Source organism: Chinchilla lanigera, unplaced genomic scaffold (assembly GCF_000276665.1).
Source record: "Chinchilla lanigera isolate Chin_1 unplaced genomic scaffold, ChiLan1.0 scaffold00022, whole genome shotgun sequence".
NCBI lineage: Eukaryota > Metazoa > Chordata > Mammalia > Rodentia > Chinchillidae > Chinchilla > Chinchilla lanigera.
Window position 1 is genome coordinate 27546922 of NW_004955423.1, and position 27959 is coordinate 27574880.

The window sequence follows — 27959 nt, forward strand, 5'->3', positions numbered from 1 at the left end:
TTACTAGGTTTTACTTAAAACCAAGAAAATCCCTTCATAATAATTTTCAGAGGAAAAAAGTAAACAAAAGATTAAGTGTGAGCTTTCAAGTGAACTGTGAGTTTGAAAAGCTAAGTGCTTAAACCTAAGGGAAAACTTAGGGTTTTGTCACTGCACATAAAACTAGTGACAGGTAAGTGTGAGGATGTTGTTTATTAAATCAACAATAGAAACAAATGCAGGACAACAAAATTCAAAGAGATAAAGCAGCAAATATTCCACTGAAAACACACAGAAGATGCATGGAGTCACCGCGGGGACACAGACGGGGGAAGGACCAGGGCCGTCCCTTCTGAGGCAGCCACTAGGGAAATGCAAGTCAGGCGCACCTGGACACAGTGCAAGGCCCGACAGAGTGACCCAACGGCGACAGTGACACCGGCGAGTGGCTGAGGACGCAGGGGGGGCTGTCCCACTTGTCCACACTTCGGGGAGCCCAGGCTGAGGGGTCCTCTCAGAACCAGCACCAGGCTGACCATGAAACCGGGCAGTGATGCTGCTGCACACGCATCCCAGAGCGACGAAGAACAATTCTCACTCAGGAATCCACATCCCCTAAGTGCTTGTGGCAGCTGTGTTTGTCACCGAGAGTAACAAGAAATGCCTGGTGCCTTCCCAGGGTGAACAGCTGACACAGCTGAGTCCAAGCCACGGACGCAGTCACTGCAGTCTCAATGCTGTTGTCCCCCAAAAAGTGGGGGTGGACTCCTAACCCCAAAGTGAAGGTCTCACAGGTGATGAGGGCACAGCCTCTCTGCCCCAGGGGTGGGACGCATGCCCAGGGCCTCTGTGACCTGCAGCAGGGCCCGCAGACCCCAGCAACAGAGCCCAGCACTGGGCGGGAATCTCCGGTGGACTCTAGGCTAAAGAGCCTGAGGTTGTCTCTGGCTCTCCTGCTTTGCCTCCCATCTGCTAGAAAATCCGGAGGCTTGCCCTCAACAGACCCGCAGGCTGCTAACCCTCTCCCCCGCTCCTGTCCCCCACTAAGTCAGGGCCACCATCTTCTGTGAGGGTTCCCCAACTTGGAAACCGGATCCTCCTCTACACAGTGGGTGCAGCTCAGAACCCTCAGCCATTTCCACCGGCCAGGCAGGCGACTGCCCAGACCTTGCAGTTCTCCGGGTATAGCTCCCCCTCATCAAGGACACCCTGCTGGGGCCCTGCCTCCTTCCTTCACGCAACCCTGTGCTTCCTGCCATTCTTCCCACGGGGGGAGCTGCACCTGAGTCCTCCCTGGCTGGAACCTCCCTCCACCCATCCCTAGGGCTGCATCCTCTCGTTCCCCCATGTTCCGGCGCTGATTTGCGCTGATCTGCATTTCTGCCATGGGTGTCCTCATGCCACTGGCGTTGTCCTCATCTCATGACCACCCAAGAGGCCTGTGGACTCCGGGGTCACAGCTGGCTACCAGCTGTCTCTTTTCAGCCAGATGCCTTGCACCGTTAGACCAATTTGTGGATGACCGCACAGGCTTTTTAACATGGGCCATCCAAGGAACGAACAATGCTGTGCAAAGGAAGATTCTGAGGTTTGCTTCTGCTCCTCTGCGTTGCACTTTTTCCTCACTGGGCCCCTTTAACGTCTAGGGAGCCACTGCAGAGAGGCTTCATGTGACATATGTTGTTTTTCATTTTTTAAAAGCAGCAAACACTGTGTCTGCACCTCCCAGCATCCATCTCTTCCTGTGCTGTGTCTGCCTCCCAATCACCACGGTTCAGTATTTCACACACCGTTTTGTTTTACTCTCTCCCTTCCACGATATCACGTAACACAGAGGTTAGGAGGTTTGGTCATTTTTCTCACTGCCATACTGCCAGTGTGTTTAAAGCATCCTTCAACCGAAAAGCCACACTCTGAAGCTTTGCGAGCATCGGCCAGACGCTGGAGAGGAAAGCCCCTCACCACGGGCTGGGCGCGCAGCACACGGGTGCTTTTGGGCATGGTGTGAGGCGGAGATGAAGTGCTAAATGAATTCTAGGTTCAGATTGTGGTCCCAACTCCAAGACTCTTCATCTCCTATGTGCATGTGTTCCCAAACCTGGAAACTCCAAAGCCTGAAGCATTTCTGGTGCCCAGGAATCTTGACCTCTGTAGCCAGGTTTGCCCCGCCCCCAGCGGCTTCATGTGGTCCTTGGCTCAGCTTGGTCCCGCAATGATGTTTCCAGCTTGGAAGCCTCACTTCCATTTTACGTGGAAGTTAAGAAGAAAGGGGACCTAGTGTTTGTCCTAAACAAATACAGACTAAGAGTCCGAGTGCAGATTCCAACTCAACCTCCAGAGCCCTTCCGGGCCTCGGGCCAAGGCACTGGGCGACGACCACTGTCCATGTCACAAGTGGGAACGAGTGGGTCTGGTGCAGGCTCCAGCACAGTGTCAATCACACCAGGCCCAGAGGTGAGTCCCGCTCAGGCCCCAGGGCACCTCTCAGCTGCACTATGCCTGCCTGGCACTGAGCTCCCCACAAACCCACCCTGGGGCTCCTGGCTTTCCTCCTTTCTCCAGGGAGCAGCGTCCCAGGACTCCGCTTTCACTGGTGAGCGCTGGACCTGCCCCAGGCTACACAAAGCATTTTGTATTTGTCTTCCATACCCTCGAGGCTGTATTTTATCATTTCATTTGCTCCCTCCCTACACTGCAGAGACTCACAAATTGTGCACACAGCATACAAACTAAGGCACAGAAAAAAGACACCCATTGTATACACACATCAATGTGTGAACACACGTTTTCTGACCAAATGATTTATTTTACTGTCTTAAAAATATTTCTGGCATGCCAGGTGTGATAGCCCCCACCTGTAACCTCAGTACTCAGGAAGCTGAGACAGGAGAACCCCATGCATGAGTCAGAAACCAGCTGGGCTACATAGCAAGCTGAAGGCCAGGCTGGACCACAGAGTGAGACCCTATCTCAAAAAATAAAAGAGAGTTTCAACACAAACAGCATTTCAACATCACTACCTCGAGGATTTTGTCTCCGGTTTTTAGTGCACTGGTCCTCCCCGCTGGGCTGTCCTCCAGGACCTGCTTGATGAATATGCCCCTCAGCTCCTCACCATTCTTCAAGCGCTTGATGACCGTCTGTCCACCAACGATGCTGATGCCCAGAGACACGCTGGGTTCTCTGAAAATCTCCACGCTGTGAGACAGAAACGCAACTCGCTCGAGAACAGCTGGATTTAGTCTGCAGTACTATCACAGCAGGTACGTTCCATCTGTGCCCTATCTTTGTGAGTCGTTTTATAAAAATCCAGTTTTTAAACACACTTTTTATAAATGTCCTGTAACTTATACCTGGTTCCAAAATTAGAAGATTCTATCAACAGCTGATGCCATGTGAAAGTTTAAAATCTGGAATAGACAATAAATACAACTTGGGATTCAGAAAGGGTCACTGGGCCTGAGTTCCTGATGGAGCCACAGTCTGTGTTCTGTATTAGGTCCATCTCATTTACATACACAACATCAAAAAGGAGAAGGTTGATGAAATAAAAAATGGGTAACAAAAATCAAGAAAGCCACATATATTATTTTAATAGAGTTCTGGCTTTCAGAATAAAATAAACTGGCCACACGTGTGCCCAGCTCAAGCTTGTCCAGCCAGATGCTCAGCCCTGGGTTCTCAGCCAGTTCTCCACACCCAAGGCTGGAGGGTGGCCTCTTCTCCCTACCACTTTAAAAAGAAAGAATGGGGGAAGATTTGCCCCACAAGTATTATGTGATTTGCTGAAACCAAAGCAATCTGGCCAGTCATGAACCCACACGAGGACGGGATTCAGAAAACAGCAACTCAGAGCTTTGAAGACAAAACTCAGAATTCAGCCGCAGGAAGAGCTACAGTGGGCTGAGCAGGAGCGGGGGTTAATAATGCGTAGAATGGAAAAGGGTTAAAGGGAGACTGCTGTCCCCAACACAAGCCCTGGCGAGGACTCCAAGCACCCCAAGGTTCAGTCTGGAGGCTGTGAATCAGGGTGTCTGGGGACGGCAGAGGGGACCGGGCATCGGTTCCCCGCACCCTGTGGCCCCACACAGCCTGTGCTGACAGCGTGCACTTAGCCCATCATGCCTGACCGGCGCGGGCCCTGCAACGGCTCCCTCCAGGTGCGTATGGAGCCCGTGCTGACATCAGTTACTGGAGTCCATTTCATTGGCTCCAAGTCGTGGGACTGACAGAGTGAGTCAAAAATGGAGACTGCCGGCGTGCAGGAGAATGATGGTCACTCTGCAATTAGCGTAAGGAAGAGCATAGCACCACGTGAAATGCAGTCCACACAAGCTCAGTACTGTGTGGTTTCTCTTACAAAGCACAAAGTAAAATAGGTAACAGGAAGCTAGATAACAGGAGAGGGGCCCAGAGATGAGGCCACAGGAAGGATGAAGATGCGTCACCTGCCCACTCCCTGCGAGGGATGCACCCATTATGGAAGGCAAACACGTGCCAGCAAAAATAAAACCTCAAGAAGCGGTAAAAAGCCGAGTGTGAAAGAACAATGCCCTGTCAGATGAAGAGAAGACCAGGGCCTACTGCGTCTTGAAGGCCAGCAACGTCACCACGTACATTCTCGGGGGACCCCAGTGGCTGAAGCTTGGCGTCTCTTCTCCTTCACCTTCTTCTCTCTCAGGCAACTCTCTGAGGGGAGACAGGAAGAGTGCACAGCTGAGGAGATATGCTCTTGTTCTCCTTTTTTTTTCTTTTTGAGACAGGGTTTCACTATGTAGTTCAGGCTGGCTTTGAACTCACTTTGCAGCCCAGGCTGGCCTCAAACTCACAGCAATCCTCCTGCCTCAGCCTCCCAAATGCTGGGACTACAGGTGTGCACGACCACGCCTGGCTGCTCTGATTCCTACAGGAGCTGGGAGAAAGTTCTTAAACTGCACAACCTACAGGCACTAATCAGCTCTGAGCTTCTGCAACATTGGCACCGATAAATATGCAAAGCAAACACAGACTGCGCTGGGGTTCGATGCGGCAAGTCCCCACCAACACAGACAGCCACACAATGACTTACGGTCTGTAAGTCACACAATGGCTATAAAAGCATACTGGTGTTTTCACCTAGAAGGGATTTTTCTAATAAGTGTTCGATTTGCACAGTTTCACCTTAATTTCTCTATCAGTATGGGAAATATGTTTCTTAGAACTCGGTGCTGACCAGCTAAGAGAACGGTCCTCCTGGTGGAACAGGCAGCTCCACACCCCTCTCCAGGCCTCGCTGGCCCTGCCCCACGGCACCCCAGCACTGGCTTGGTCAGCCTTCCTGCACTGCATGCCCTTCGCTGGGGTCTCACAAGCAAACACAATTCTCTGGGCCCCACGCTGTTCCTCTGTGGGAATGTAACAGTGCACGGTAAGTGCGCACTTCGAGGCTACACAGAACACGTGCAGGGTGAGCCCTTGCCTGGCTGCGGTGGGCCCCTCTCTAGGAAACTCGCGCCCACCAGCCTCTTTCACGACCACGGTTCTCTCAGTGGAGTCTGCTCGTCCCTTACAGCTTCTGACTTCTGTTCCACTCCCAGCCACCACGGACGGCCACTGTCTCAGCCCCTGGGGCCTCCCTGCAGCTGGCAGCCGTGCTCCGCTCCGTGGGCATCAGCCCTGCAGCGCTCCTGCCCTGGCTTCAGGCTCAGCCTCGGCGCAGTGTGTCCGCTGGCTCTGCTCCTCCTCCTCTGCTCACACCTTGCGCAGACTCCGGCCCGGCCCTCTCTGTTCCACCACGCTCAGCCAGCATCTCACTTGCACCAGTCCCTGCCAGAGCCTCAGAAGAACCCTGGGTGCTACGTCCCTGGGCTCTGCCTGGCTCTGTGGTCCTGTGGTCGCCTCAACCCTCACGGTGACCCCAGATGCCTGGTCAGCTTCCCCTCGGCCTGCTCCACTTGGACAGTCCATGTGGCAGGACAGGCATCCCAGTACCCACCTGGCCTCCTGTGGAGACAGAGCACCCTCCTACCTCTTCCCACAGAACGCATAATTTCAGTCTCCCCTCGGGTCCCACGTCCTGCCCTCCCCGAGGTCCCAGGACCTGCCTGCACGGTCAGCATGACCTGAGCTGACCTCCCACCCTCCCAGCAGCCACTCTACGTTACCCACTTGAGCACAAAATGTTGCACGTGGTGCCTAATTTTCAACACTGTGTGAAATTCTCCCAGGAATCACAGAATATAGTAGAGTCAGTGCTAATGTTTGTCCAAGTGCTCTACCAAATTCATGCATCTTCCAGAGGCAGGAAGGCAAAGCATGTACCCCACTCCACAGTGTGAGGACTGTAGAAATGGTGGCCTACCGGGCATGGGTGGGGTGTCTAGAGGACCACACTCCAGGGTGCTTCGTGGCCCCTCGAGACCTGGGGAGCTGGTATGGAGGCAGATCTGGGGCCCTCTGCTGAGCCCCGGTGGGAAGGTCCAGTGGCACACTCAGGCCTGGGTCATCCTCTGGAATGGTCATGCCTGAAGACAAACACAGACTGTAAGACACAGAACCCTGTTGTCAATCAGCAAACAACGAAGAGTGCTCTCTAGGGGTGGCTGGGAGCCCTGGCGGAACACAGCGTTAAAGTAAGCGTGTGATGTGGAGCGGCAGAGTGGGGAAGGCAGAGCGGCAGTCTCAGGGAAGGGGACAGGGCTGCTCCTAGAAGAAGGTCACCATCTTTTTTTTAAATTTTAAAAATAAAAGGAGGAAAACATTGACAGACAGACAACCTTTTACAAAACAGCAAAAGAACAGTACAGACAATACAGAGTTACAAACAAAAAGGTAGGAAATTAACAATGCTTCTTGTATTACATATTGATATCTTTAGAGTGGTTTCTCAAGGAAACAGAGACATGCAATATTGATCAATCAAGGACTCACTGACAGTTTCTTTCAGCAAAGAAATAGAAGACAGTTGAACTATGTTAACTATCCTGTATATACATACATACAAAATTTCTCCTTCTTTCCCTTCTTTTTTCCCACATCCAACTGCCCTTTACCCTTGAGCGTTTTCCTATCATTTCACAATGCCTATCATACCGCCTAGTTTAAATTAACTCTTTCAGGTTTTACACTAATGAAACAATGCAGTGCTTGCACATGTACGTCTGATTTATTTCACTTGTGAGTATGGTCTCTAGTTAGAAGGTCACCATCTTGGGCACGGCCTCACTGAGAAACACTCAGCAGTATCACCGAGCCAGAGAATCCTCTCTGGGACAGCTTGCTGCAGTTCTTCTTTCTGCAACCTCGCTGCCCACGTAGGCACCACATCGCTGGTTAGAAGAAATCGTCCTGTGGGACAACGGGTGAGCAACTGAGACCACACAGGTTTCTGAAGGCTCTGTCCAAGAATTTCAGAGTTCCGCTGCGTCTGTTACCCTGACTGCCACATCCACAATGAGGAAGAAAGCGAAGATGCTGGCGGCAGCCAGGTGTGGGAACTTAGGTCAGGGGATTTCGCCAGCTCTTAGCAGGCGAGTAAGGTAGGCAGACTCGTAATTTATCTAAATGCTTACATAAGTTTTATGCCAAACTCTGGTGAGTTTTTATTTCTCTACAGGAGGCTACAGCAGTAAGCCTGAGCAGCTGGGAGGGGCAGGAAGAGCCTGGACTTCACTGCCTTTCTGCTCCCAGGCCCAGCAGGACAGCGTAGAATCTTCCCGGTAATACGAAGGCAGAGGCACCTTCACTTCCTCCTTACCTCTGTCCAAGTAAACACCAGGGAGCCCCGCAGGTCACTACCACAGACCACTGCTGACACCACAGAGAGCACGCGCATGTGGATATGTACACACGTCTGTACACAGACCACACATTCACAAGGAATAAATACAGTACGTCTTTAATAGATCAAAATGAGTTTCTAAGTAAAAAATTATGAATATACTGTTTTCTTAAATAGAAAGCAAATCAGCACAAGTACATGTACCTACTTCCTAAGATGAATGTAAACTGCATGTACTGCAAACAGGTTCTAATAAAATAAAAATTTAAAAAAGCAGCTCTGAGCTAATGTGATTATTAGAGTAGATACTGGGTATTTTTATCATATCATCCACACCAAGAACCTGTGCACTTTCTATAACCCTGGAAAGTGACTGGGATTTCTAAATGTATACCTGCAGGGGTCTGAGAATGCCATTTATTATGCTGAGTGGCTGTAATAGCTCTGTTTATTCAAATAAGGCAAAGGGAAAACCTAAAAATCTATCTGCAAAGCACTGTGGAAGTGTTACATCTAGATGCCCCAAGAGCCTCATGTGCCCACAGGTGCAGCTTCGGGGAAGTGACAGACTTGGGGGTGATGCTCATCACTGCATTAGTCCACTGAGGAGCTTAGAGCTAAATGTGATGCTTGGTGAAGCCTCCTTGCAGGAGGTGGGTCACTGGGGGCGTGGCCTGAAAAGTGTATATACACATATATGTGTATGTATCCCTCCTCTTCCCTTGATCCCTCTCTGCTTCCTGTCTGCCATGCCAGGAACTGTTTCTCCTCTGCAATGCCCCTTTGCCATGCCACCCTGCCTTGGAGCCAGCCAACTCTTGACGGACACCTCTACAAACTGTGAGCTAAATAAACCTCCCCTCCTTACAGTTGTGGGTGCCAAGTATTGGTCTGAGCCATGAAAAAGTAACTAAGACAGCAAGACACTGGGAAAGCTTACAGAAACCCAAGGAATCCTGTGCTGTTTTCCATTTTCTTCTAGAAAACAGTGATCAGAGAAAACAGTGATCAGCACGGTGGACTTGAGTCTGCACAGCAGGGTGCAGGTGGAGTCCTAGGCAGGCTGTGGGGATGGGCCTGACACTCAGCTAGGGGTCTTGTTCTGGGTCTGCGGGGCAGCTCCCAGAAGCCATGTGCTGCAAGTCAAAACAGAACCGTTTTTCCTGCAATTTATTTCTTTAAAAATTGTGTTCTTGGAAGAAAAAAACTGTTAATATTACAAATTATGTGAGTAGAGTGTTAGCTGGAAGCTCAAGTATATGTAAGAAGATAAAAAACTACTGTGTAGGATTCATACTGATAAACAATATAGTTTTTACTGAAATGACAAGAAATGCATACTCTTATCAAGATTGTAGAAATATGTTGTTTGGTTTGTGTACTTCTTGTGGATTTTTAAAAATTTCTGGCAGAACTTAAGCTAGAAGATATGCCAAGAAAAAAAAGGCTCAGGTAGCTTCTGCCCTCTGCTTTGTTTCCCAGCAAACAATGTGAGGAGAGACCAAGCCCGAGTGTTAACTCTGTGGGGAAGACACCAAAGCCACAAAAAATACCTTTCAGTTTACCCAGCATTAGTGTAGGTATCATTCACTCACACTTCTGAAAATTCATTCAACAAATATGCACAGAGCACCCACTCCTGGCCAGGCGCTTTCCAGGCACTGGTGCCAGGGGGTGTCCAGGGCCACTGAGCTGCCATGCTGGGCTGATTCCAGGGGCAGCCACAGAGAAGGGCATGGGGCCAGGGGCCGGGCATCCAGGGCACCGCGGGTGCAGCAGTTGGTTCTGTGATCTGCGAAGGATGCAACTTTACAAGGACTTTTGTTGAGCCACACAGAAAGCTCACAGCTCTGTGCCACACAGGGCCCAGAGTCGCTGAGCTGTGGGGAGAAAAAGACAGAGACAAGAAGAGAAAACCTTGAGAAGTCCAGTCCTTATTTGACAGTGAGTCTTATTTGCTATTTTAAATGTAACAAGCCGGGTGTGGGGGCACACACTGTAACCCCAGCACATGAGAGGCTGAGGCAGGAGGATCACTGCAAGTTCGAGGCCGGCCTGGGCTACATAGCAAGTTCAAAGCTAGCCTGAACTACATAGTGAGACCTTGTCTCAAAAACAACAACAACAACAAAAATAATGTAATGGAGAACTAAGTATCTGAAAGCAAACTGCACCATGGCATCCCCACCTCATGTGGGGCAGGTTGAAGCCCTCATAGGGCAGCTTCTGGCTTCTTGACTAGAATGTGCTTCACCTGATGGTACAGCCTTTATCTGATGGAATGGCCTTTATTCTGGACTCCCCGGGCTCTGGACTCCCAGGGCTCTGGCTTCCAGCTCTGTCACCCCACTTTCAGGATGTGGTAGAAAACTATGGGGAATGTTTAATTAAAAAAATACTACAGTAAAAGACAGCACCATGAGCCTCTCAGAGTTCTCCCTGGCTCCGCACACACTTGTCCCACCCTCCCAGCCACTTCCTCCAGCAGCTCTGGCGTCCTCTCTCCTGAGGGTCTTTAGCTGTGCTGTCCTGGCTGTCTCCAGGTTCTGAATCCATTCAGAATGTTTCCCTCTCACGGTCATTTTGACCTTGGGGATGAGCTGTAAGGGATTAACAGCAATGTGTCTTTTACTGTAATAAACCTTTTGAAAATTTAAACATTGTGTACTTTCTTTGGCTACTGTATTGAATATCCCTCCCAATTTCCCAGAAGATGAAAACTCATCCAAGGTGACATCTATGTCATTTTCTCATTTACTAAAAAAGAGGAAAAGAAAAAAAACAAGGGCAGGCTGCGGAGCCCGTGACACATCCCTGCTGCGCTGGTCCATTAGCTACTGGCAGAGCGCAGCCTGAAGCCCACTGCACCCGCGCAGGCACACCGCGGCAGACCCACTGCACCCGCAGCACATCCGCCTTTGTCATGTGTGTGCGCTGACTCGGCCCCACAGCCTTCCTTAGTGCACGCCCCGGTAGGGCATGTAGCAGAACGTCAGAAATGATCTCTGTCCAAGACCTTCAGATGCTCTTTCCAAACGTCTTCTATAAACATCACCAAAACTCTTCCCACTTCCTCACCCTGAACACATCTTTTACTCAACTTGCTACCACTTCTGCTCGTGACCTGGTCCTGCAGCTTGGGAGCCAGGCTGGCGACAAGGCGGACAGCTGGGACGACGGTGTCTCAGGGAGCGCTGAGCGAGGTGCAGGCACCCTCCCGGCCCGCATGCTGCCCTCCTGTGCACCAGGCTGAGACAGGCCCAGCACCGCCAGGAGTGCCACCCTGCTGCTGAGAAGCAGGGGCAGGGCTGGACACAGGGTGCAGCAGGAATGACCGGAAGCAGAGCAGGGTGAGGGTCCTCTTGGAGGGGCCTCCTCCTCAGGGAGCCACGAGGAGCACCACGTCCCCTGGGGCCTCTGCGGTGCTGGTAACACCCGGACAGGGCACAGTGGTGGACTACCAGAAGCCAGTGCTGGCAGGGATGGGCTCCAAAGCGCTGTACTTGGCAAGGTGCAAGAGCTGAACGGCACCCAGAAAAGGAAAAAGAATCCACGCAGAGAGAGGCTGGGGCGAAGAACTCAGCAAAGGAGGAAAACCAGCAGTGAGTTCAAGGCCTGCAGACAGCCATGCTGAGTGACATGCCACTCGTCCTACTGGCCTACCCAGCCACCTGCCTTGGTAACAGGCATGTGCCCTGGCACTCAGGCCAGGGCATGGACAGAAGTGACAGCAACTCACCCTGGACTCACTCCAGGAGACCGTTCTGTGATTTTAAACTAATTGTGCTTTGGGTAAATCTAAGATGTCTACTACTAACGGAGCAGATGGCCAGCTCAGATCGGCAAGGGCCCTCCAGGAGCACACAGGGAAGTCCCCTCTGGGCAGTGACAGTGCTGCAGAGGTCGGGCTGGTGGGCCTGTGGAAAGGCCTTGTGCAGAGGAGGCTGGGATGGGACTGGGTCTGCGTTTGCAGACAGCGCTCCCAGCAGGAAAATGTGAATCAGAGCAGAGAGTACGCAACGCGTGGCCGCTGCACTCTGTCCAATGCTGTGGCAACTGCTCTTCACCGTGTGGTGTGGTCAGCACTGATGCAGACCCTCCCGCCTGCCCTGGTGCTGGCTCCGCAGGCTCTGCAGGCTCTCAGAATGCCCTCTTGTGTGGTGACGAGGGCTTTTCTAGTGAGCACAGGTCTGAGACATGCACATCTGGCATGGTTCCCAAAGTCACCATCTCAAGGATAAATACTCAGGGCCTTGCAAAGCGACCAACTAAGGCAATCTAGGGTTGAATGGTGACCCCTAAAAAGACACACCATGTCCCAGAACCCACAAATGTGACCCCGCTGAGGAAAGGGTCTGTGGGGTGCAGCTGAGGACAGACCATCCTGGATTTCCCACGTGAGCCTCACAGCCACAGGTGTCACTTGAGACAGAGGGAGACAATGCAGGGAGAGGAGGAGGCGGCCCTCAAGGACATAAGCAGCGCTGCAGTGGGGAGGGTAGCCCCAGCTGGGGACATGGGCCAAGTTGGGGAGGAAGCACAGCTTTTCCCGGAGCCCGGGCTGGGCCGGTCAGGCTCATGACAGCAGCGGGCTATGCCATGTGATGCTGTCAGTGATTTATCATGGCATCCCAGGAAACATTCGGAATGCAGAGGGGCCAGGTGGGGTTGGAGAAGATCCACAAAGGGCTCAGGGAGGGACGGTCGCCCTGCGCACACAGCGGATAGTGTCGCTTCCTGATCCTCCAACCCCACTCCCACCCTGCCCGCTCTGTGCACCTGATCACTCGCTCTGCCCCCTCCTGAGAGCACAAGCAGGTGTGGGGTCAGCTGCTCCTCCAGAGACAGCGCTCGTCTGTACCACTTCGGGTGGGCTGGGCAGGATGTCACTGGAGTCCGGGGTGATGGCTGGGAAGCTGCGACACCCGGCCAGGCTCCAGTGAGGACCTTGCCCACACACGGTTACACTAATCACACAGGTATAGTCCCCTCGTGCATTTGTGTTGTAGATCATCTCGAGGGCTTAGTGTTCAGAAAGAACTAAAGCAATGTGGTGAATTTAAAAAGCCCCATACCTGCAGAGTTTGAGGGCAGAGTCCCATTTTCCTCTCGCTTTTGAGCTTGGAAAGTGGGACAGATTCATCCAATTCCACAGAACAGAAAGTGCCAGCCACAGGGAGCCAACGATGGTGGTGCTCTCGGGTACACTCAGTATCATCCACTGGCAGCCTGGGTCCACACAGACTCCCCCACTGCTCTCCACAGCGCTGTCCTGGACAGCGCCGCATCCCCGGGAGCTACCCCCACACAGCGCACCCCCACACAGCTACCCCTCGTCACCCGGGAGCCAAGGTGGGCAGGCGGGCAGTAGGCCAGAAGCCAGCACAGCCCCAAATGCAGCTCTGTGAACATGCAACAGAGCTCCCCTTTCTCACCCGGGGCGTGAACAGCGCACTACAGGCAGCATGTCTGTGCTGAATGGAGAAAAACTTTTTAGAGTCAGCTTTTCAACAATACATGAGAGCTGCTAAGGGAGGGAAACAAAGCTGGCACAATACTTTTAGAATTCTTTGATGGAAACTAAGTTATTAATGTACTAAAATCGACTGTAATATATGGCTGTAAAGTGTCTCATGAATGTTTAAAATATGTCTCTCTTTATGAATACTTAACAGCCCCGTGACTGAGCTAACAGCACCACTTAAGAGCAGCGGAGACGTTAAAGTGTATTAGTGGAGACGCATTTCAGCATCAGTACCGGTTTCAGTTTTAATCGACACGGCTAATAAAAAGCGACAGGAGGCAGAGGAATGGAAACGCCCTTCAGAGTGGAACCTGAAAATCTCAGCTGAAACTTGAGCCAGAGTCCATCTTTCAGGTACTGTGCAGCAGAATCAGACAAAAAGCCTAAAAAAATCTACTAGATACGATAAAGCACAGAAAGATTGCAAACAACCAATCTGTTCATAAAAACAAAACCACGCACCCAAGTCCAGACTGCTTTCTGTTAATGAACCGAGATGCTCGGGGCCATCGGATCTGCCATGCGGGCTGCCTGGCCTGATGGAGGGCTCGGGCGGGAAAGGGTCGATGCCAAACCGCTCTTCCATCTAGAGGAAGGAAACAGACACATTAGCGCTTCACCAAACAACTGGAACGCTGCAACACTGCTCAGCCATGTAAGGGAGAGAGACCAGGCCTCCCAACACCTCTCCCCGACAAGTGGTGACAAACACTGCGGCTTCAAATCTGCAAAAGGCCCAGGCCATACAGCCTCTTCTTCAAACACTAGGTTTGTAATCAAAGTGGTTTCTAAACATTACTAAGTGGGTATAAATAACCATGTACTGAGACGGTGGAACGCAAGGCCCGTTCGACCTCCCAGGTCCCAAGGCTCGGCGCCTGCAGCCTAAGCGCTCCAGTCCCGCGCTGCGCCTTGGTGCATTTTCCCACTTCTCTGCTGGAAGCCTTTGCTCAACCTGCCAAGTACCCGGTGACCTGCAGAACGCAGGAGCATCGCCACGCACAGCGCATGCGTTTCCTCTTTCCACACTTGTCCCTGCGGCTGCTTAGTTACAGTCTGCAGGAATGCTAAACAGCTGGTGTCCTCACATTGAAACCCGAACCCTGACAGCCTACAGCACGCTCCTGACGAGACACAGGACACACAGCGGGGGCGAGCTCACTTGGACTTTTGTGCTCTTTGTTAAAAGCCAAGAGGAGAGATTCCTGCGGGGACGTGTGCTCCCCCCATGGCAATGGCAGGGAAGCAGCACCCTCTCTTTAAGGACAGGGACGGCGCAGCCTTCCAGTGACACCTCTGCACCTCCCACTCCGTCCCGCCTCAGTGGCTCATCCCCTGCCACCCTACTCGCAAGCCGCCAAGGAAGGCCCTGGCCACGCACTTGTGAGCAGATGTGCAGCTCTCTCTTGCTGCCTGCCCTGCCAGGCAGGAAGGGGCTTTCCATCCTGTGTTCCCAGGGTTTGCGGGGAGGCATTAGGATGAAGTCAGCGCCTCAGGGCACAGGCTCCTGGCTCTCCCCAACCCTGGGAGGACACAGCCAGAGAGCACCGTGTGGATGGAAGTCAGGCCCTAGGACAGGAGTCAGGCCCTGTGGACAGGACTCAGGCCCTGTAGACAGGAGTCAGGCCCTGTGGACGGGAGTCAGGCCTTGTGGACAGGAGTCAGGCCCTATAGATGAGACTCAGGCCCTGTGAATGGGAGTCAGGCCCTGTGGACAGATGTCAGGCCCCGCAGATGGGAGTGAGGCCCTGTGGAAGGGAGTCAGGCCCTGTGGACAGGACTCAGGCCCTGTGGATGGGAGTCAGGCCCTTGAAAGAGAATCATGTCTTCCTAAATGCCAGGCCCACCAGCACCTCATCTGCACTCTGGCCTCCAGACCCTTGAGAAATAAACTTCCATTATGGTAGTTTATTACATAGCTGCCCACACAGACGAAGATAGAGAACATCCAATTGTATATTTTGTTATATTTTTTAAAAATGTTAAGCACATAAGAAATTTTATACCCACTGTAGACAATATTTTAATTCATTTAGGGTAAATAACACTATTCTTTATTATTAGGAATCTTTGTTTTTTTTAAAAAAATAAGTTTCACCTTTTACAATAGCTCACTTTTTTGTAATGCTATAATGGTCCGAATTCAATGGTAGAGGTTCTCCTTTGCACTGGTGTACCCAAATAAAGCAGGATTTTCCCCAACAAATTGTGATTATAGGTAAGGACACATCAGACACCTAAGAAACTCCAAAGAACAGAGAATTCAGCCCAAAAGTTGAGGCAAAGGAAGATTTAACTAGTTAGTTGTTTAGAATAAAATAACAAGAACACAGGGAGTAAGAAGGAGATGGTAGGCACCGAGCACAGAAGAGAAGAAACCTTATAGGAACTTTGCTCCACTCAGACTTTTCTTTAAAGAGTCGGTGGCAATCATGTTAATAGTAACTGATGAACAAGAGATTTAGTACCCGAATCAGGATTTCAATACAGTGGATTTGAGAAGCTAGGTATTTAGAGAAATTTTTTTTTTTCTAACAGAGAATAAAATAAGAACATACACTCACTTTCAGACAAATAATCCTGAGGCCAAAAGAAAAAAAAATCTCTAAAACAATGGACAAACACCTTGGTGTGGTAGTGCATGTCTATAATCCCAGCTCCTGATAGGCTCAGGCAGGAGAATCACCGTGAGTTGGAGGCCAGTCTGGGCTACATAGTGAGTTCAAAACCAGACTAAACGGTATAGTGAGGCCCTGTCTCAAAAAATAAACAAACAAACAAAACCCCAAACAAGAGACAAATGTATTTCTCCAAAGAAAATGTAAAGATGGTCAATGAGCACATGAAAGTTACCCCTCAAAACCCCAGTCATCTGGGAACTGCAGCTAGAAAACACAGTGAGACAGGACTTCACCCCGTACACGCACACACATGCACACACACATGCACACGCTCACCCGGGCAAACAAGTGTGAGCAAGGATGAGGGAAACAGAAAACTTGAGCACTGGCAGGAATGTAAAATAGTGTGACTACTTTGAAAAATCACTGTTTTGTTTTTTTTTGTTTTTTGTTTTCAGAAAAACAGACATTCCACAGGACCCACCAATTGCAGCTCTGCGTAAAGGTGGACTCCAAGATGAAATTATTCTCCTCAGATCCAGCCGAGGCCAGAGCTGGACAGGGAAGAGAGCCCTGGGAGACCTCTCCTTACTCTGTACCCACCCCTGCTTGGCCACTGGGCCAGCAGGCACTCAGCGGCTGGTGGCATGCAGGCTGCCTCCACGGCTCAGCGTAGCTGCTGTGAGCTGCAGCACCATGCGCCTGTGCGAGGCATGCACGCATCGACAGGGTCCTTAATTCTCTCGGGGACACACAGGCAGGGTGCAGCTGGGTCACAGGGCCCCTCTCCCTGGGTTTCGAGGAATGTGTCTGCTGATGCCACAGGAGCTGTGCCGGTTCACGTCCTGTCCACCCTGGGGAGGCTGGTCTTCCCAACAGAACTGCTTCAGAACCCTTCCCGACAGCCTTCAGCATTTTAAATTTTACAGTTAAATGTTTAAATGTTCAAAGGAAATATTAGGGCTGTGCATTTGACCATTTCATCTCTAGCCTTGAACAGTTACACATTAAAATGGACTGATTTTTCAGGTTGCCTTTTATTTGAGGAAACAGAAATTTTCTTTTCATAGAAGAAAACAGCCCCACGGCTCGGGCCCAGCTGAGCTGGTAACAGGAAGGAAAGAGGTGGCCGCTTAAGCAGCTGTGAAGGGTGCCTGACCAAGCGATGCAGAGAGGGTCACTGCGTGGGATGGACACAGCAGGGAAGGGGTTTGCACCACCACAGAACCTGAGGCAAGGAAGAGGCTCAGCGCCAGTGTGGACCCAAGGTCGCAGCACTGCAGACCAGCTTGCCAGAAGGGAAGCAGAGATTCCGGCCTCCTGAGTCAAAAGAAAGTGATTCTAGGAGTAGACACACACCCAGAATGCACTGAAAAAACCTGCGTCAAGTTAGATTGCTGCATGTGAGAAGAGGCAAAAACTCAAGGTTTTATAGGGTTCTAAATATGACTGATTAAATGCTTTAAGTAAACATTATCAATATACATTTGATTATTTCGATAGCCTTACACACGCACACGTTTAAAAGGATCAACATATGAGATTGCTTTGGATTTGAATGAATAGAAATCTTATTTTTGAAGGAAAGACAGTCACAGACAGCAGGTATCTGAACATCCAAGGCCTCTGGCTCCAGTCTGCTCCTAAGTGAATGCTGTGCTCAGGCTGTGCTGGACCTCGGAGGGGCTGGCCTGACACCCACATCACAAGGCATCCGGCACAGGAACCCAGGAGCTTCACTCACAGGTGGGCAGAGGGTGCAGGCGGCACGGTCACATGGCTCAGGCGTGTCTTTCAACGCTTTCTTCCCTCCTACCTGAGACTTAATTCAGGGTGCAAATATACACAGGCAAACCAAACAGTAAAAGATGTCTCCAACGAGAGATTCCAACTGTTGACCGCTTAGCCTTCGAGCACCCACAGGCGAGGAGTGGAGATGCTGAGACTGGCGCTGCCCGCCTTTGCCACGCGGCCGTGGCCTGTTTTCCACGCTGCTGCCCTCCTTCTCAGTGGCCTCTTTGTTTAAAAAGTCCATCCATGCAGTAGAAATTAGTGCCGATGTGTGTTCCAAATGCTAGTTATTATCCCTTGCTTAATATACAGCAAACCGCATTTGCAGGCCTAGAAGGCCAGCGATGTTTCCTCCTGGCCAGGCAGTCCTGGGCTCTACTTCCAGGACCCTGACACACTGTGCTGTCTGGATGCCCCGTGCAGCGGGCGGTTATCCACGTTAGCTGCCCAGTGGTCTGTCCCATCTGCTGGGGTCTCTCTCAAGGAGACGTGCAGCCCTTGCGAAGCCTCCCCTCCCTGGCCACAGGTGCTGCAGTGGTCCTCATCGCGAGGCCCCATTGTGCATGGTTCTAACTCTTCGGGGAGGGAAGGGAGCTGCCGGTCCACCTGCAGGGAATACCTGCAGCTATGGGCTTGCCGGGTCTCTGCAGCCACGCTGGTTATTCGAGAACGACGGGGAGGGATTGTGGGCCCTTCTGAGCATCTGGCATGAGTCATGCCCGGCCTATCAAAGCAGCTCCTCCGCTTTCTAGTAGGAGTCTGTTTACTCACTAGGCTCTTGGGTTTGGGCATCAGATGTTGATCATGAAAGCAGTTCAGAGAGAAAAAGAGGGCCTGTAGCCATAGTGAAGACGATGGATGTGGTCTTTGCTTTTATCTTTCAGATTGCTTCCTTTCATGATGTGCCAGTCTGGTGGGCAGTGGGCAGCACTCCGCGCAGGCGCCAGGAGGACAGGAGCAGCCGCCACAGGCGGCTCCTGAGTTCCCAACGAAGACCTCTGCTGTACACATACACACACCCAAAAGATCTGCGGTTATTCCCTAATTATATTTAACAAATTCATAAATCAAGTACCATTTCTAAATATGGTGTTTTTTTTAATAAGAATAGCTTATGTGTTTGGTGTAGCAAGTTTTTCCTGGTTAGCTCTTGATTTTGTTGGGTTTTTCAGTTGGTGAGAAGAGAAAGCTCATTACTTGAAGAAAAACTGCAAAAAATTTTGTGACTAACGTACCTAATTTTAAATATATTTTTGGTACATATGAGGTATGACTGGGAAGTTTTAGATATTCTTGAATCTCAGAAACTTATAATGCTGCTATAATTATTATTATGTTAATTCATTTGTAATAATTCCACCTAGGAGACCAAAGCGAAATTTGGTATAGGTGCTACTTACTGATATCAATACATATGAATTGCCTGATTTTCAAGGGTTTCATAAATGATTATTATACTTTTAACTGATACTGAAGGCTTTTCAAGTTTATGCTGAGGCTTTTACATGTGATGTCTAAAAAGCCTTTCAATCGCCAAATTGGTCAGTACAGTAGTTTCCGTTTCAGTGGCACAGCAACAAGTTATTATTTTATAATTTCAGTTATCCTCTATTTTACTGAAACTGGATTAATTTATTTAACATTTCAAGATTTCTAATCTTTAAATCTTGGCGTGACCAGTATGAGCATTTCTATCCTAACGTGTTTTCTCCTCATTTGAAATGTGATTTTCTATACATTCCCTTTGATTTACAGTGTGATGTCAAATTAAGTTTTCTCAGGATCTTATTAGGTTAAACAATATGAAATTGCAAAATTTGACCATTTTAACTGGTAGAAACTATAGTTTCATAAGAGTTACCCTAATAGATATCTCCCTTGTTGCTAATTTCAACAGAGAATTTTAAACTCTATTTTTAATAACTTTTTAAAGTACAGTTCTGCCATTTAACTTCCTATTATAGTCTTCTCGTATGGAATTATATGTAAAAATGCTCATGTTAAACATTAATGATCTGTGAATATATAGCTGACTGACTTTATAGTTTGCTCCACAGAAAAAAATCATCCGTGAATTCTAGAACATCGGCATGGTGTTAAGTCAAGCAGCACCATGATGCTAACACTGCACATTCATACTATGTACTCTTTGTCTGGCCCATCACCAGTCAATCCTGCAGTTAGAGAGAGAATCTGACCTTGAAGAAGGCGTGGGAAGTTGGTCAGTGTATAGGAAGGACATGGCCCAGTGAGCTCCTCACGACTGAGGCCTCGGAGCCGAGCCGAGTCACACAGTACCCGCCGTCATCCTCGGCGGTGCCGCTGAAAAGCTGTAAGCTGTTTCCCGCCTTCTCAGCATGGCTCTTCCGAAGTACAGAACTGTCTCCAGGATGAATGCCTTGGTGAGGAAGACTTTCTCCAGCAGTTCCCAGGGGGAGCTCTAGCATGCCAGTTTTAACTATGCTCTCAACTGACGCAGCCTGAATTAATTACCTAACGTTAACCTAACAGCACTGGAACTCAGACTTGGAAAGCATCATCCTGCAAATGTGTAGTTACGGAATCAGCATTTTAGAGCTCAGACGTATCTTAGAAGTCATCTTTCAGGAGCCACACTCCAAAGACAGGGCAGAGAGGGGGGAGCCCTGCCCAAACCTGCCCAAGGCGGGTTCCCATCCTGATAAAGTGTGGAAAGCGAACCACTCCTGGTGCTCCTTGAGGTGGGTTGACTCTCCAGTTTTCTATCCTGCTTAATGAAAGAATCTCTGGAACCTTAAGGGTTAAATCCCTGTGGACCTATACACTAGAAACATGTTTTATTTCCACACTGTGGTTTAAATACTTGAATATCAGAATATATGACTAAAGTTAGAGAAAATATTTCTTCCAACTTTTAAAGGGAATGATTCTAAAACACAATGTCCAAGGTATACACAAAGTTATATTGTAACAATTATGAGTGCCTGTATTTTTTAAAGGTTGTATTTTCTGTATCTTGCAAAGGAAATGTAAGAAAAATCAAAGAAAAAAATGCCCACCTGCCACTTCCTAAACAGAAGGAAAACAGAAAGCATCTCAAATGTAAGACAGTTTTCCAGTAGTCACTGTTTTCATATCATATGGAACACAGATATAACTGCTGTTTTTTCATTAATTTGTCTTGATTGGCCCTGACAAATACATTCTGTGAGAAGTATACAGCTGTGCTCCCCAGAGAGAATTTAAAGGGAAACTGGCAATGTTAAAAGAACTCACCCTTGAAATGAGATGTGAGGGGCAGAGTATCCCTAAGGAAGCAAAACAAAGGCTTTGACGCCAGCCAGGCAGATGCAGCTCACTAACCCCCCACAACGCTGTGTAACAAATACTCCCACTGACAGCTGCACACTCTGTGGGGACCTTGTGAGCAAGGACTAATGAGAAGACCTTTAAATTGTGCTTTTACTTTGTTTCTGAAAGTTAGCAGAAGGTGCTGGGCATGGTGGCACCTGCTGTGTAATCCCAGCACTTGGGAGGCTGAGGCAGGAGGATTGCTGTGAGTTCGAGGCCAGCTTGGGCTACAAAGTGAGCTCAAGGCCAGCCTGAAGTGCAGAGCAAGACCCTGTCTCAAAAAAAAAAAAAAGTTAGCAGAAGGTTAAGGAGGAACAGCAGGACGATGTGGATGCCATGTGACAATGCCTTACCATGTACTGCGGCATGTCGGGGGAGTATACGCTCCGCAAGGACCTGGCATCTGGGAACTCAGTGCTATGGGAGCAGTCGTCAGGCAACCACTGTGTGCCCAAGTGCAGCTCCTGGTAGGTGGGCACAGGCACGGCCTCCTGGACGGGTGAGGTGGGGTGCAGCTCCAAGGCCTGAAGGTGGTGCTGGTACAGTGCATACTCCTCATCCACCAGCAGCTCCCTCTCCTCGCCCATGTCCTGTGGCACCGGGCTCAGAAACTCCTGCATCTCCCAGGCCTCCGGGCTATTGTCGATCTCGTTTAGCTGGGACCGGAAAGTCTTCCCCAAATCTAGAAATGGTTCGTCCACAAGCTCTTCTTTGAAGTATGGTTCGTCTCGAAATCCCTGTGAATAGAATTTGCAGCCGTATTAAACTGTAGCTGCCTTGGACCGCACTAAAGTGCTGGCGACCACTGCCATGGAGATCATTACGCACAAGCCGTGGCCCTCGTGGAGGCCCTCATGGAGGCAAGCATTGCCTGCCCCAGGCAAGGTGATCGGCTGTGTTCAAGGTTCATTATCCATTAACCATGCGAAAGGAATTTGCTAAATATTTAACCCATGCACCTAATATAAAAAGCAGTGGATAAGCACAGATTCATTTCACATCAGCACTTAAGAAAGCAGAGACTTACAAGGTCAGGCTGTCAGCCGTAAGTAACTTGAAAGGGATTACAGTTATATTTCAGTGTGCAAAAAACATGCTCTAGAAGACAACGGTATGGACAGCATGTCTCAACTATCTTGAGTAGGATTCTTTTACAATACATAACAGAAATATGTTTTCACCTTGTTGGTAACATGATAAAAAAGAAATGAATATGTAAAACTCTAATTGATTTCTATTCACCCATCAGAATGGTGAGTCTGTACCACTGACACTGAACAGCCACACAGGTGCGGAGACAGACACCCGACGACGTGAGGACCTGGGAACCTCTCCCTCACTCCAGCGCCTCGCTGGGCTGGGTGAGGCCCAGGTCCTCCCAGGAGATAATGATGTCTCCTATATTATGTCTGTCCATGAAGCATTCCTGAGTATACATTCCCAGGATAAATCTATTCTCTACCCTAGTTTTACCTCACAGCTAAACGTTGTGGTAAGGTGATGGAGACTACTATGAAGCAGCCCTGAGCAGGACTTAAATTAACCAATTAGCTTTTCATGTTTACTCGTGAGTCTGTCCAAAGCCCAGGCCGCCTGTCTGGAAGTGGGTGATGGACTCATAGTAAGTGAACCTCTGTGAGTCACTTTCCCTACTAAAACCTGTCATGGTGGATGAAGCTGGAAAGCCTCAAAGGATAAGACAAGATCACAGCCCAGGACACCTGGATCCAACCTCAACTAGATAAAGACTGTAGCCTCAGGCATCTCACTCCTGGGTGGATTAACTTATACCTTACTTGGAGAAATCCTTGAATGGTTCCACCCTTCTTGAGTACTCCCCTCCCTTCTTCTGATAAACAAATAAACACAGGTGACCCAGAGAAGGTCTTGGTCTTAGCTCTAAGAGATGCTCAAATTCTATGAGAGGGCTTTGTTCCTCCTGGAGCCCTGAAATCATTCCATTTGCCTCTTTTTACTTAGCCTTCACCGTACACTTGTTTGGGAGATAGTGGAACTGACCAGCCTGCAATAACTAAGGGATATTATTAACCCAATAGTAAGGATTTTCAATTAATACAGTGTATCAAATACTTCAATCTGCTTATTTCTTCAAAGAAATGTAGTCAGAGGAGATAGGTGAATATATTACATGGTTATAAAAATTAACAAGAGCCAGGCATGTTGGCACATGGTTATGAAAGTTAACAAGAGCCAGGTATGTTGGCACATGCCTATAAATCCCAGCACTCAGGAGGCTGAGGTAGGAGGATCGCTAAGAGTTCAAGGCCAGCCTGGGCTACAAAGTGAGCTCAAGGCCAGTGTGAACTGCATAGTGAGACCCTGTCTCAAAAAGACAAAAAAAAAAAAAAAAAAGCTAAAAACTTCTGCACTTAAAAAAAAATGTAACAGAGATTCCAGGAATGCAGATCAGTGTGAGATGCTGCCGAGACCACTGGTAATCATTAAGGAACACAAAACCATCCCTAATTGTACAGGATAAAAAGCACAGTTCATTTAAGAATAAAAAAGATAAAGCTCCAAAATATACTTCCTATAATGACAGCATAAAGTAGGGTACACCAGGTAACTCTTCTTTAGAAAGTACTGAATATGAAATTTTATTGTGTACCTCCACTTTCTATAGAATTTTACATGTAGCCTATTTTCAGCAATATGTTCAACTCCTCAGAATTCAGGACTGTCTGAGTGACAGAGTCAGCTGTGTGTGTGCCTTGGAAAAGGCCTCCTCTCAGCCTGTGCTGTGTGGAGATTCAATGTGACAGGGCAAAGGCTTCCCTATAAAAAAATAAAGGGAAGCAAGAAAGGTTATTTAATTTGTATCTGCTTAGCCAAGGGAGGGGCACTGAGCTTTTGTCTTCTTCACAGAAACTTCAGCTCACAACAACTCACTCACGTGGGCAATAAATTCACGAAATACCTGGGGGGCCTCCAGTAGGAGAGGCGGCTCTGTCTCTCGAATCGCTCCTGGAAGTTCAGCCTTGTCTTCATTGCTGCTCCACTGAAAAACATAATGACTTTCTTCTTTCTCATCTTCCTGCAAATAGAAACCACTTTTACAGTCCAGGAGCCCCGTTAGTTTCAAGCTCTCTGGGGTTAATTCTCAGCTCATGCAAGGACACAAAATGCACGCAGACTTGCTCACTAAGCGAGGTGCTCGCAGCTAAGGGACAGCGCGCTGGGTCCGAGCTCCCCGCTTTCTCCAAGTGTCGACAGAGGAGTCACTACCCAGGCGCAGCCCCACTGATGAAACTGTCTGTCTACCAGGCATGGCTGTGCTCTTCAAACACACTCGACATACTGATCAGCATGGCGACAAGCGTTCTAAGAGTAACCGCTCCTATTAACACTATTTACTGGTAAGTAAAGGGGCTCAGTAATCTGTTTTCTGTTTGTTGCTTTTTGGAAGTCAGAAAGCTTGTACTGGAGAAGAAGAACTTTTATAAGTAGAAGAAAAGGCTCTGGTTTCTCCAGGAGGAGACTCTGAAAAGCAGAATTTCCTCTTTGTCTGAGACCGGTCTTGCTACATAGTGCAAACTGGCCTTGAACTAACTCATTATGTTGCCCAGGCTGGCCTTGAACTCACAGCAATCCTCCTGCCTCAGCCTCCGAGTGCTGAGATGAGACTGTGCGCCACCACAGCCGGCTCAGGGCACAGTGACCTGCCTGGCATCAGGTAACTGGCTGGTTCCGCGTCCAGAACGTGAGCTCCAGCTGTCTGATCCAGGCCTGTGTGCTGTGACCATGTGCTGGGACCCCATCTTTCAGAGGGCAAGGCAAGCTTGGAGCTCAGTAACCCACCCAGGACACACAGCCTTGTGAACTACAGGCTCAAGGAAAATCACAGCTGCATGGTCGCAGTTCCCCACCAGGTCTGCCCTGGTCCTGAGGAGTTGGTCAGCTGGACACGGGTAGTAGGGAGGTATGTATGTACTACATACCTTGAAAAAACGGCTTTGTTCTGACAACTGCGGTATCCTCATGGGCTCTCTGCCCCGCCCACCCAGGGCCTCTGCAGCCACACACAAACACAGGGCCTGCCGAGCACCCAGTCCGCAGGCCTTCTAGCTCTGTCTGTCCCAACACCCTGACTCCGTGAGGTTCAGTGGACATGGGTTAATAGAGGGGTAACCATGAGGAGGATGCTGGAGGGACGAAGTCACCTCAGGGGAAATCTGTGCCTAGTCGCTTGAGTCACTGCAAAAGAGAGAAGAGGAGGGAAAGACAGCAAAAGAAAGGGGAGGAAAGGAAGAGAGAGGAAGGGAGGGGAGGGGAGGGGAGGGAAAATGAGAGGAGAGGAGGGGAGAGGGGAAAGGAGGGTAGGGGAAGGGAGAGGAGCGGAGGGGAGGGAAAGAAGCGAAGGGAAGAAAGTGCCCTGGACACTGACCCCCTCCAGGCACCCTCACCAGCTCCCTGAAGCCCCACCCACAGTGCTTGTTCCCAGACTGAGCAGAGCCCTGGGGTTGGAGGTTCCTGCTTAAACTGTTCAGGAGCCCATGCCCTGCTGCTCATCCTGGGTCCTATTCTGTGCAATGCCTCCACCTCCCAGAACTACAGAAGGGTGAAGGCAGAGCTGCACAAGACCTGGGACTTGAAAGGGTTGAGGTTTCCCACGTGCCCCAATAACCTCACAAGTGCCCAAAAGCAGAAGGCCAAAGCAGGAATCGGGTCTGCAGAGACAGGCGTGGATCCCTTCTGGACTCTGGACAGTCAAGCAAGCCGCTCACCACAGCACACAGTGAGAAGCCCAGCGACGGCAGGCCCCGGCCCACCGCTGGAGTGCAGACAGGGGACTAAAGCCATCTCGTGTGCCACAGAGGGTGAGCAGAAAGCCACATTGGGCCACGTTCAAACCCCGGGACCACCAAGAAATGCAGGAAGGCGTGACAGCTGGGTGGAGGGTCCCGATTCGAGGAGCACTCCACAGGATGACAGGACACACAGCTCCAGGGTCGCAGTTTCTCTCATACTAGAACCCGACGTGTACATGAAGAGCGACATAAGAGACAGACAGCAGGGAAAGGAGGCAGATCCTGCAGATGGGAGTGACCCTGAGATGGAGGGAGGAAGGGGGTCTAACAGTGGAGCTGCGTCCAGCCCCACACGGAATGCAGTCACAGTGCACGGCAACCATGACTTGTGAAAGTAAAAATTAAGGAAAACCTTGTGTGTCAGGCAGTGGGCTGCTCCTATGCGAGCATACGCATCGATTCACCTAGCCAGCTGGGGCACACAGCCTGGCAATCACGCAGCGCGTCACATGCCTCGTAGAAGGGGGAATTTCCACATTAGCAAAGACCGGCGTTCTCCATGTGCTCGCTCTTACCCCAGAATGAGAAAGCACTGCTTCCTGGCAGTTACCCTGCACCTCTCTGCGGACTCGCCCCTGCAGCACCCTCCCACTGACTCGCCCCACAGCACTTCTCTGAGTGTGCAGCTCTGCTCAGAAGCACACAGGCCCCGTGGAAAGGTTCTCTGGGGGCCTGGCCACCCTGGGGCTCCTGGAAGACTATGGCCCTTAGGTAGAAGCCCCCGGGCCTGTTCCAGGCACGGGTAGAGACAGAGTCCAGGTCTCCTGAAATCCTGTCCGGCAATCAATTAGCCACCAAGCTCCCTGCTTCAGACGTGCTGCTCATGGACATGCGTATGAGCCGTCATGAAAACCTGAAAATCCTCATCAGGTATTCTGTTTATGGAGAATGCCAGCAGCACTGTAACCGCGTGACCCTCCAGCCTCTAGACGCAGTGTGTGAGGTCCAGGAGGGCTGGACCATGGGGTTCTGGAGGCTGGGGTGACAGGTGCTGACAGGGTCAGTGAGGAGTTAGTAATGCCTTAAGCACCTACACTGACCATAACCTCTCAAGCCCCAAACCCTGTAGGGCAGACATTATCTTTCTGATACGAGTCAAGGACATTAAGAAACTTGCCTGAGGGCAAACACACATCTGTCCCTAAGGCTGCTGTCCTTCACCATGGCAGGATTATCACTTCCCACATCTGCCCACCTGACACTCACCACCAGTGGCTTACAGATGCCCAGCTGCACGGTGCCCGGGGGCACGGCCTTCAGCACCTCCACGGCATCCACGAGGCTGGCGTCCTCCAGGCTATACTCATTGACGGACACCAGGCGGTCCCCGGGTAAGAGCACCCCGCTCCTCTCTGCGACACCGTCTGCCACCAGGGAGCGGATCACAATCACTGACCTTGTGGGGTCCAAGGGGTCCTGTGAACCAAGGGAAGGGGACAGTGAGTTCCCCACAGCCGATGCGCAGCAGGATCAGCTGTGTGCAGTGAGCCTGCCACACCTGTGCACTGCGCTTCGAAGGAGGCCGAAGGGAAGGAGACCCTCTGTCCTTCCCCAGCACCAGCTGCATGCTCCACACGAACATGCTCACGGCTCACACTTGCACAGCCTGACATTTCCTGGGGCCAGAAGAGATCTGAGGACAGCAGGGAGGAGTCCCTCAGAGTCCGACCTGTCACGCCACGGGCTGGGACAGGGCCACCATGACTCAGTCCCTTTGGCCCCAGCGGTGAAGACAGTGGTGGTGAACCAGAGGCACACGTGCAGCTGTGGGCGCCCAGAGCCCTCTGTCGGCATGTGAGCCCAGCGCCCCATCAGCCCAACACTGGGTATTCAGGCCGGATTGCAGCGTTGGCACCCTGTGGTAAATAAGAGGGTTTGGGGTTGCAATTTTGGTCCTCGGCTCTAAAAGGTTCACCACCGCTGCTCTAAGAGAAGTGAGCTGTGGAAGGACAGGCACCAAATTAGAATCCCCAACGTTGTTCTCTAAGCAATGCTTAGAAAAGACGCTCGGGAAGCCAAGGAACCCACTACTGCTTTGAGTAAGTACTCGTAGGCCTGGAAATGTAACTTGGGATAGAGAATGCCCCTGTGTTTGATGCCATAGCGTACACACACACGCACACACA

At 50.3% G+C, this 27959-nt stretch overlaps 1 protein-coding gene across 8 annotated transcripts in view; it reads right to left on the reverse strand.

The window, feature by feature from the left end:
• Positions 1–27959, reverse strand: part of Inadl (InaD-like (Drosophila)) — a 228732-nt gene that overhangs the window by 138588 nt on the left and 62185 nt on the right. For 6 of the 8 annotated variants that reach the window (XM_005385344.2, XM_013514444.1, XM_005385343.2 and 3 more), the window contains 7 exons: positions 27040–27249; positions 23943–24059; positions 21358–21741; positions 13725–13848; positions 6320–6482; positions 4597–4668; positions 3000–3177 (listed from right to left, as the gene is read on the reverse strand). In XM_005385344.2, coding sequence (XP_005385401.1) covers positions 3000–3177; positions 4597–4668; positions 6320–6482; positions 13725–13848; positions 21358–21741; positions 23943–24059; positions 27040–27249 — 1248 coding nt within the window. Of the gene's footprint in view, positions 1–2999; positions 3178–4596; positions 4669–6319; positions 6483–13724; positions 13849–16901; positions 18676–21357; positions 21742–23942; positions 24060–27039; positions 27250–27959 lie in introns of those variants that run through there. The other 2 variants (XM_013514443.1, XM_013514448.1) reach the window with 2 other exon arrangements.